This window comes from Galendromus occidentalis, unplaced genomic scaffold (genome assembly GCF_000255335.2).
Source record: "Galendromus occidentalis unplaced genomic scaffold, Mocc_1.1 scf7180000075584, whole genome shotgun sequence".
In the NCBI taxonomy this organism is placed as follows: domain Eukaryota; kingdom Metazoa; phylum Arthropoda; class Arachnida; order Mesostigmata; family Phytoseiidae; genus Galendromus; species Galendromus occidentalis.
In genome coordinates, this window is record NW_003803574.1 from 128,801 (window position 1) to 139,965 (window position 11,165).

Here is an 11,165-nt window from a genome sequence, read left to right on the forward strand (position 1 = left end):
TCGATCACGACAGTTCCATGAGGGTCCCAATGAGTCCCTCGCGGCCCTTTCAATCAGATTCGGAGACCAATTCTCCCATCAGATGTAGCCTTGAGCACCTACATGAGACATTGGGGACCATTCGCCGTGCATGGGTGACCTCCAGACCTTACACACGGGATCGAGACGGAAATTTTCGACGGAAAGTATCGCCCGGGCTAGACCCAAGTCATTGATCTCTCTCATGCGGTGCAGACGGTCCAGGAGGACGGTGAGAGTTCAGAAGAGAAGGGATCGCATGTACCTCTTCGAAACGTCATCGAGGATCACGATCGAGAACGCTATGCTTCCTGCATAGCGCAGCGGCCGTGCCCAACACGCTGTGCCGCGCCGACCGCGGAAAAACCCGATGATACAACAATGTTGTTGGATATCAGAAGAAAAAAAACTGACAGGACGCCATGTTGTACGTTGATCTCCTCCTTCATGCCGGGCTCATCATGTTATTTTGCGGGAAAAAAGAAGAGAAATTATTTTGTGACGTAAGCCGAGTTTGCGCAACTCCATCTGTCTTGCTTCGGCTACCTACGTGATTTGCTGGTTGTGGCGGCGCCGGTTGGATTTAATTTTGGAAACATATTCGACCCCAGAAAAAGAAAGGGACTTGTTTTTCATTGCCTGTTGTTGACATGATTATCTCTCGCCAACTGTCAGAAGGATTTCTCCTCGGATCAGTCAAATCTGACGTCTATTTCCGATTGGTCGGCTGGCTGGCCGGCGAGCCGGCCGAACGGGTTCGGGAGGGCGAGTTTTCTCGTTTGCCTGCTCGTTTCTTCATCATCGTGCCTCTGGAACTCAGTTGTCCTGAGGTAAATTGATGGGAGGAAGTAGGAGCCGATCTTCTATTGAAAATATTCATGTAGCGCGCTCGTTCGGTTTTGCAACCGGAAGCATTTGTGCGCAACTCTCCCATCAGAAGAACACCTCCGAAACACAGTGTAGATTACTCTCCAACGCTGTTCATGAGGAAGCTCTGTGATTGTATGATTGTCGCGAATATCTGATCGATCGGAACTTTCCTCATTTCCTCCTGGCTTTCGGGCGAAAGTTTCGGCAATTTTCAACCGGGAGAAGGGTGTTCATGTCGGAGCCACCGATAATAATTCGTTGAGTCGATGTGCACTCCGTGGAGACTCCAGTTTCGGCGGATAACGGATTCGCGTTAGTCAATCGGTGGAGTGCAAAAGGCATCGCCCGCTACCAAGCGCCTCAAGGACGTTGGCACCAAAATCCGAGCTCCCTCGGAGTCTCCTCGCGGCTTCAGGAGAGTCCGACGCTGAGAGAGGGCGTCCTCTGCCCGTCTTCGCTAATTCCTCTGAGGAACTTGACGGAATTGAGCAGCTCGGACTCTGTCTCGCTCCGCTAACGAACAGGATGTCACCGTGGAGTTCGCATTCCTCGCGGCACTCCGCATCCAAGACTAAGAACTTGAATTTGGGATTTTCTCCCAGGATCGGATGCCTCGAGGGAATTCTCCTGAAGTATCCAAGTTACGCATGAGTCAAAGAATTCCGATCATATTCCAGGGCGATTACATCGACATGACACTGGGCCTCACCTTCGGCATCTCGACAATGGCAGGTTAGTAAATGCTTTGAATGCCTATGTACGTTTTCTGGAGGATGGTTGGAAAGCATTTGAAAGGTCCAATGTGAGATGCAAGAGGAGTATGTGAGTACAGAGCTGTAGTAAGAATCGGCTCAGAGTTCGATCGATTGGTTGAGTCCTCGGTCGCCTGGGTGGCTTGACGAAAATCCGTTAGGATGAGCAGTACTCCACACACTTCCTAAAACCGAGAAGAGTAAACACAACAGTAGTATTTGATCTCGATCGCACCGGATCATCGTCAACCATGCTGCAGAGCCGACGAGGTGCTGTCAGATGACCAGCTCGGGAAAATTCATTAGAAAAACAAAGATGAGCGATATTTCTGTCAAAAGCTAATCCGTGATGTCATTCAGACTGCTAGGGTCCCAAAGAGTTTCCTCGAAGACTTTTATTTTTTCACTATCCAAATCAGTAGCGCATAACGATTTCCTGCGAGGAAATTACCGTGGACTCCCTCGAGGGAGCATGAAACATCAAATTGATCCAATCGCGTCTTCCAAGCTCCCATTCACAACATAAGAACAAGTCTTGCTTCTGGCAACGGCTTTTGATTTCGCTATCCGGCTGCTACGAGAGGCGCACTCACAAAAACGTCTTTTTCCGCGGCAGTATCTTTTCCTTCAGAATACCTACCTTGTACCTCATATACCGAAATAATGAGAGGCCTCGATGCGCGCACCGTGATCATGAATAAAAATATCGAAATATCATATTACAGCGGCCGGCTTAGGGAATGCCATCTCGGATGTTGCAGGAATAGGGTGAGTTCGGAAAGTCTCCACTCGAACCTTGCCCATAATATCCAGCCGAAATTATGTTCCGGGGAGCGATTCCGTGGATAGGGTGCCATCGTAATCTCAACGATACGCCGACGATGTCAACGCGTCGAACACGTTATTGCCGATGCTGTAGGGAATTTCTGGGGATAATTCGATTTCGCTTTCAGCTCAGCGTGGTACGTTGAACGGGTTGCATGCCGGGTCGGCGTTGAGGTCCCCAATTTGACTCCTGAGCAACTGGACATGACTTCGACCAGAATCGCCAGCACATTCGTGAGTTCTCCTCGACTGATGATTTGATTTATTATCATGTTCCCGAGTATTTTTTGCGCTGTTTTCATGTGTGCTTCGGCTCGCAGGGACGGGCCTTCGGAGTTTTCTTCGGATGCATCATCGGGATGTGTCCGCTGCTGTTCCTCGACACAAAGGACGACAAAGATGACGAAAGCGACAAGAAAACGAGAGCTACGAAGCGTTGAGCATGCAGGCGTCACGAAAACACCTGCCCGACGGCCGGACTCCCTCGTTCTCCCGCAATCGTTCGGTAGAGCCCCGAGCTCGGGGAGCCCTGCTACGCCTCAGGACTAATCGACCGTGTATTGATTGCCGTCGTCGATCTCTCTAGAAGAGTGTCCCTCAACTCGCCGACCCGGATTGGTACTAACTACCTTTTCCGGGTGGACTCCCGGAGCCAAAGACGGATACCTCCGTCGATGTACATGCATGTTCAGAAGTATATCATTCACCCCCTCAGTGATAGGAAACTCATGGCGACCATCTACACCTGTAGCTCATTCAGGATTCCTATGAGCTATATTGTCCGAGAAGGAAGTCCACTTTCACCGTAGATCGCTCTAATTTCAAGAAGAGAAGGAACGAGAGGGTGCCGCCGAGGCGGAGATCCTCGGAAGTGAAGTATATCTGCTGTAGTTCGATGTTGTTGGTGGAGTATGTACCCTCATCTCGACCATGTTGACATTTTACCAAAGAAACTCCTTCAGCCTATCAGACTTTGCTAACGCTTACCGCGTATAATCCCGGGCGAGAACGGCTCGGAACGATTGCGTTCTCACACTACCTCTTTGAAGGTCACGATTCGGTGATTCGTGGCTGTGGATTTGCACTGTCAATCCGATTCGGATGTCGGAAAACCTGGGAGAAATTCCAAATAAAAATATTCAAAATCAATATTCGTCATCGATCAAACAGACCATAGCTGATCTGTGGCGGATCCCGAATGAGCTCGTTCGTGTTCCCGAGCTTGTCGATCGCTGCTCGGGGTGCATAGGATATTGAAGGACGAGGCTAGATACTCTTCCTGAATTTGCTCGAGATCTTTTTATTACGGTGTGTGGAAAGTCATTCAGAAGCGTAACATGAGATAAACTCAGGGAGTCGATCCCTATCATGTGGTAGTTTTCAAAACAAGTGGATTCGCCATTCTGAAAATGCTCTGTAACATTGAGCTGAGCGAAACGAACGTAGACTCGTTGATACCCGGGGGAACCACGAATTCCACGGTTCGAGGGTCTCCTGCATCAGCGACGAGGGAAGCCATCTCGATCATGAATCCTTTTACGCATTTGTAGATCAGCTCGGCCCTTCAATTCAGAACGGGATCATGTAATTTCGAGCGGAATCCAGTTGACAAGCGTATAAATTCGCTTCAATACGGCCGCCTATATCCGTTGATACGCGCGGATGACAGGCTCGGGGAGAAGACAGAATTAATTTCTTCTCTTCCGTTCGATTTCTAATCTGGTACATATCCGGAGCAAACCTTTTAGAACACCACGCGGCACTCATTCCCGGAGTGAGCTTGTTTGACAGCAGTAAGGGAATGCTCAGGGTCCTGATCTCCCTTTCATAGGCAATCCGAAGAATGTTCCGTAGACCCTGGATCACCTGGAGATCATCCATCGTTTAGCAATGAGCCGAGTTTCATTCTCGCCCTCGGGCACCGGCGGCGGATCAGGGAATCCTTTGAGCTCGCCCCCCGTCTCCATCGCTCCCTTGGATCCGCCCCTATCGAGTACCGTATGTGTATTGAAATTAACAGGGGCACTGCGATTTGGAGGGTGCGCACCTGATGTCTCGAGTTCAGCTCTTTCGAAGCTAAGTCTTCCTCATCGCTACCAGCAACGAGATGAAAAACGACGTGGGCTCTGCCAAGATTCGAATGACGAGTTATGTACACATCTCCAGCGTTGAGAGATACGTCGTCGTCGTCGGAGGGGCTCCGAGCACCCCGGGAAGTTGAGCTCCGACGCTCGTTGCAAGCCTCCGCTTTCCAATATTGAGTTCTGATATCAGCCAGCTGAGTCTCTATATCGGGAAAGTGGAGTTCGGCTCGACTCTTGCAGATTTCCGCGAATTCTGGAGCATGAGAGCAAATTTTTGAATCGATCCCGCAGAAACACCCATGGACGTAATTTTACGGACCATTGCTTGCATTCAGGATTCAGCTGTCAAGTTCACAATTGCTCGCATGCACAAAGGCTTGAGTACCTCTTTTGGTTCCTTTGTACGAACTGACTCTCTTATCAACTAATAGCACGCTTCCTTGAAGATTCGAAGAAAAAAGACACATCGATGTCTGCAGGGATTCTTCCGGGGATCTCCGACGACAGAAGTCCAGAAGATCGGAGCAAGTCAAGCGGAGGTTATGCATCACTTTCAGTTGAGAGCCTGGAGAGAGGTTGGAGCTATCTATGGTTCTCTCATCGTCTTGAGTGATGTTAGGGAATTGCGGAAGTCGATCTGGATTGCTGCAACCGACGAATTTCGAATTTGTCTTTCACTCTGAAGGCGTCTTACCGAGATGTATTGTGAAACTCTCGCTCAGTGCGGGCGGCGGACTAGCTTCTTCCGCTACATCGCACTCCAGAGATGTGTCCGGATGAGGTTTGATGCTGGAATGGACCATGGATATAAATTACGAATAATTCAGGGCTAGGGCGGTGAGAAGCGATATATTTGGAACATTCGATACGGGCGATAAATTATTCTGGTGCGATTTTCGGGTGGTTATCGACAGAACCACTCCAACGCGGTTCCATGGTAGTCGCACCAACTCGATGATAACTCACAATTTACCATCGGTTGCGTTTTTCATGAAGCTCAGCATTTCCTTCCGTTGAGTGTTTCGAAGCAGGCTCAATTTATATTGCCAATTTTTCTCGAAAGCCTGACGTTCCTCAACGTGAACAGACGCTAACCTGTGGATATCCAGGTTTCTTTATTAGGCTGAGTTGGGAACTGTGAATCGAATCCCCAGTCATCGGAGAACGGGTACCCATCTCCGCGGATTCCGCTTATATTCATGCTCTCCCGCAGGACATCACCCTTTTCAGCTGTACTGCTCACATCCCGAGCACAGTCAATGAATGTCACACAGATGATCGCCCGAGGATGTGGACTCCTGAGACTTTTGCGAGTCTCTGCCCCTTCTACCAGCCTATCTTCACCCTCCTTCCCGGCGCGGGATCGCGAATCGCACCGGTTAATATCATATATGTCTTCCATCCCTCTGAGCTATGGATAGTCGGAAAGCAGCGCTATTCCTCGATACATTTCCCCTAAAAATCACTCCTTTCACTTGGTCATCCAGATTTTCTGTTGGAATTTTCGCGCTCGATCCGACCGACAAGGATGCGGGCTCTTGCCATCCCCGTCCTGAGAGGGAGCTATCGCGAATTGCTCATGGGTGGGGAATACTGACCGATTGAGAAGATGTTCGAAGTCAACGCTCTCGACTGTCTCCAGTTCCCTGTTTTGTTTTTCGATCAGCGCTGCTAGATCTGCTTCCATCTCTGCTCTCATCGCACTAGCCCTGGCTGAGAAACCGTCCTCCACCGCGAGAATTTCGAGTTGGCAGCCGCTATGCATCAGGTTGTGGTACAGCAGAGCAAATTCTGCGAAATTCGATGCAGGGTCAGAAGTCGATATTAGAGGATGGAAGAAGCGGTGTGGATGCTCGACTTGCCGCCGCTTGTCGTGGATCCGCCATGAATTCATGCACCGATACTTTGTAGTCGAGCGACAAGTCCGTGATCAAAAATGTGGATACTGACCGTCTTCTTCGGTGTCGGCTCTCTGATCTCCAATGTCCGCATATTTCTTGTACTCTTCTCGATATTTCTTCGCAATAGTTCTCGACAACTCAGTTCTGTCTCCTTTGAGCTGCGTGCTGAGGATCTTTCTCGCGTTCTCAGTAAAGTACTCTGAAGACTTCTCGCGGACGAAGTTCTCAAGAGCGGTCGCAAGCTCTGAAATCAAATCCTCCTGGTACAGTAATGTATACTCCCACGTTCCATATCGCTAGTAGCTACTTCCCCGTACCCTGAGGGTTAATACATCGATTTATGAATGCTCAGACCTGTCGTGAGCCAACTTAATGAAAGTTACCCGACCTACAGAATATACGCAGACCAACGAATGAAAGAACGTATGTGAGTTTTCCACGTTCACATGGAGGCCAAACGAACGGGTAAACCGCTGGGACATCTAACGCCAAGTCGCGAGCGTTTCGAATCAGATCAGAAAACATCCGCCTTCTTACAACGTCAACTCATACTTTTCCTGAGTTTCGCCGCTCATCGTGGCTCCCTTAGATATCATGAGCGTGATTCTCTCACAGACGTCAGTATCGATGAGAATGAGTTTTTATGTTGCAGTTACACCAGAGCTTTCATCGAATGGCCCGAGTCTCTACCTCAGGGTCACCATGCTTCAGAAGCACATTGATCTCAGTTCCCTCATCGAGCTTTCTGATTACGTGAGCGAAGCGAGTGCGGCCGTACGGAGCTCAGGTGAAATTTTCTCTGAGGGAAAAAATGAATTACAGGGAGTCATTTGATTGAGAATATCGATCATGAACATCCCAAACGTGTGCTCAAGGAAATACACGTTCCGGGCGCGGCGCTGCGCAGTCCAACACGCTATTTTAGAATAGTCATGAAATCTGTCAATTCCAAAAGATGGTTTCGCTCTCTAAAAATTTTCTACTCTTCAGAAGAAATTCGAAGGTCGGCCAATGAAAATGCTCTTCGGTGAACGATGTTTTCCGATGAACGAATCGTCCGCGCGGCGAGACCGCACAATTTATCTGATTGAGGTTCTCCATCATCCTATCCCAGACTGCTACGTATTATCAATCTTCGAGTCCAGCTTTTCACCGCCGACGATTTCTGTCGACCTCTGTACCCATCACGGTAGCTTCAGAATACTCCCAGGACATGACACATCCATAGAAGCGAGCCACTTCCGCTGGCTCTTGCACCGGGCTGCATGATGGATGAGTGGGAAAGTTTCTGTCCGGAGCGACTCACCGGGATCGGCTCACCTCTCCCTGTCGTGTGCGAGACGCTCTAGGAAGGGCGGAGAGTCACTTCGAGCACCGACGTCAAGGGCTCTATCCCGGGATACACCACCTACATTCGTGGGATCTCTGCTCGAGGTAGACGTTGCAGTAGATTTCGATCATCGTCGCTCTGCCGCTCGATATGAAATCCGACCCGGCGCCGTGACTTCCTTCGCAAGGCGCCATTGGTAATTATTTGGAGTTTGCTCACTCTTTTTCGCAAACATCAACATGCGCCCCTCTCGCGGGGTCAAGGCGTTCGGTAGGTGGTGTCATATCCGGAATACGAAGTCCAGCCAGCGAAACGGATTTTACAGACATCGCGCCTCAAGCCTCGCTCCCAGAGAGTGTGCTGATTTGGACGTGGACGCATTTACTTCAGCTGAGCATTGCACCGTCGGCGTACGTGGAATGGTTTGAGGAAGAGCGTCATCATTTTGATCATGCATAACTTCGTCACCTGGCGCTTGATTGATGGCAACTGCTTGATTACGAACAAAACACGCGTGTTGCCAAGCTTTCTTCAGAACTGAGCATCTACATCAGATATCTACATCTACGGAATGAACTTGAGAAGTTGATGTTTTCAGTTCTTCAAGGTATGCGCTTGGGCTCGATGAACTCGAGAAGAAGACGAAGCTCAGCCTCCGCCCCAGCTATCTCCAGGAGCGACGCCTTCCGCTCTTATCCGTCTCCGGGACCAAATTGAGGAGGAAATTCCATAAACGACATGTAAAATACCCCAACGATTTATTAGTAGTTTTCTCATAAGAATGGAACAGATCACAGCTTTCCTCGCTTGCACTCGACTTGGAAAAACTGCTAACATTTCGCGTTCTCCCCTGGGAATCGGCGACTGCTCGGATTCCGCATAGTTTACAGTTTCACAATCCTTTTCCATGCAGATATCTGCAGTCATTCATGATCCGGCCTCAAGTTTACATTTCGTACAAAAGCTATGAACGGGGCTCGATTATTCCTTTCAACAACCCCGTAGACTAGCCTGAAGTTCTTCCGGACACATGTCCTCTAGCCTTGTCAGTTGGAGAACGAGTTGTGGTCCATCATATGCGTCGAGCTTGAGCATGAGCTCATCTAGTTCACTCATGGTTTTCTTCGGTTTCCTTTGGCTGTTGGGTTTCCCCCGTCCTGGCCTCGATGCCCTACTCGGTTTCCTTGACTTTCCTCGGTGGTTTGAGGCATATAGGCTGTTCCCATCAGAGCACGTATTCGGAGCCACCGATGGGGCTCTATTCTCGTCTCTCGTGGGCTCGATGTGGGTTTCTCCGGCGCCAGGCGTAGCGCTCTCAGCTTGACTGTCAACAGCTGGGCTCTCCGTGAATTCACCCGGTTTCGACGAAGGAATCGGATTCTCGAACACCACTGGAGGACACGGCGTGTATCCCTCATGAACCGTAAACACCGAAGAAGATAGAGTCCACGACTCGCGAGCGACGAGCGCCATGCTAGCGATTTCTTATCCGGACGCCGACAGAGGGGAGAAAGGGAACTGGGGCACAAATGCGGAAAGCACACAATCCTCAACGCTGTTTTTCCGTGGATTTTTCTGACTCGGGGAATTTCGAAAGTGATGAGCGTTCGTCAACAACAGCTCGGAGAACGAGAGCGCGAGGAGGAGCGCTAGTGTGTTGTGATGGCTGCTGCTGCCGGGGCAAGGTTTGTTGATGTTGTGATGGTGGTGGGCTGTCTCAGGCGGCACATTCGAATCTCTCGAACTGCTAATCTCAAACGTCCCCGATCCCCGTCGAGGGTCGACAGTCTCGGCAATCGCGAATAGAATGAGATTCTCGAGCAAGTCTAAAGATTGTTCGAAGTTTGAGGGGCTACGCTTCGATGGGCTCGACGCTCTACACTGGACCGAGCCAGTGCAAGAGCTCTCTTTTAAGGTTCTGCTTATGATATGCGGTGGGTCGGAGCAGAGAGGAGGGTCGCTCATTAGAGCGTAGATCTCGCACAGAAGTCTCCGCAGGGGATATTAATTCTAATTCGGAATTTGAGGCGAATGGATCTGGGCTAATCATGTTCTATCCGCGATGAGTGCTTAGAGACCCCAGCAAAAGCGAGAGCTTTTGGGCCGAACTCGACCAGGAATTTCGTTCTCATTAGGGCGAGACCCGGGCGATCGGATGGACCCCTGCTTCGGAACTAATGAAGGAATTTCATTCTATCCGCCCAGAGGGGATTCCTTAGCTTCTGTATCACCAGAAACAGGGAGACAGGATTTGTTCCGATTTTTCTCCCGCGGAAAAGCCTTCTGAGAAAAACTATGAAGCGATGCTTCCTGGAAGTGGGGGTGGAAATTTGCTTGAAACTCCGACAACCTGTACAAAACGGGAAATCGTAGCAGATCTCCGAATGAACCCATCGTAGGTATGAGGACGAAGTAGAGAAGCCAATAGGAAAATAAACGATGTTCTCCATGAGATCGTAAGTCGGAATTATTCGATCATCCAACCCGTGACGCAGGTCTTTATTATCTCCGCAGCGGTTTCTCTGTCGTCTCCAGACCCTCAACATAAGACATTCAGATCCTTCTGTCCGGTTCCTCGTTCAATACTCCAATTCGGTCTCATTAACAAAAAAAACGCCTTCGCCTTGCTCTTGGATTTGTTGTAGCGTTGTCTGAGCTGCTTCAAGATTTGTCAGTTGAACACTTTCGCTGAATGGATCAACGTATCTTCGCATGGTTTTCACAGACGGCAGGGTAAATAAACCATCGCCGTAGAGAGATCTAACAAACTCGTAGCTCTTCGAATTAAGCTCATGCCATTTCATGTATTCGATGGCGGTCTCCATCGAGAATTTGAAGGCTTTGGCTTTATAATTCGAAATTTGCTCCAAGAGTATCTTGGCTTTGAGAGTTCGCTCTCTGCTAACCGAGCTGGAGGCATCGGCGATGATGGCCCGCACTTTGTGCGAGATATCATCTTCAGCTTGTTTACGGTCCACGGGATCGCGCTCAACAGCACTTGGATCGAGGGCTTCAGAGCAGTCGATGTCGTTCACTTTCAGTAGGACACTCATTTCCGGGGCACACGTTTCCTGGAGGACCGGAGGGCATTTTCTCCGTGCTCTTTTCTTTCTGCTCTGCGATTGGGCCGAAACTGGTTCTTGAGGAACTTCTACGGTATGCTCCTCCGAAGTTTTCTTCGTCAGAACACCGCTCTTTCTTCGGGTTTGATAGTTTGACTTAACGACGGTCTTCGTCTTGCCTTTCTCTTCGGTGACTATGACCTCGTTCGGTGGCAGCTCCACAGGATCTCCGCTCCTCCGAGTTCTTTTGCTGGGAACCGATGGCACTTCCATGATATCATCACCATCAGCAGTGACTCCAACATCCTCTTCAGCCGGCTGGT

The 11,165-nt window shown here is 49.7% G+C and overlaps 1 protein-coding gene across 1 annotated transcript in view; it reads left to right on the forward strand.

The window, feature by feature from the left end:
* LOC100906677 (transmembrane protein 65) overlaps positions 1–8,559 on the forward strand; it is a 28,507-nt gene extending 19,948 nt beyond the window's left edge. The window contains exons 3-7 of the mRNA XM_003737637.3: positions 1,566–1,620; positions 2,366–2,408; positions 2,594–2,699; positions 2,786–2,858; positions 8,432–8,559. Of these exons, the coding sequence (XP_003737685.3) occupies positions 1,566–1,620; positions 2,366–2,408; positions 2,594–2,699; positions 2,786–2,858; positions 8,432–8,559 (405 nt within the window). The remainder of the gene's footprint in view (positions 1–1,565; positions 1,621–2,365; positions 2,409–2,593; positions 2,700–2,785; positions 2,859–8,431) is intronic.
* Positions 8,560–11,165: the final 2,606 nt, after the last annotated feature.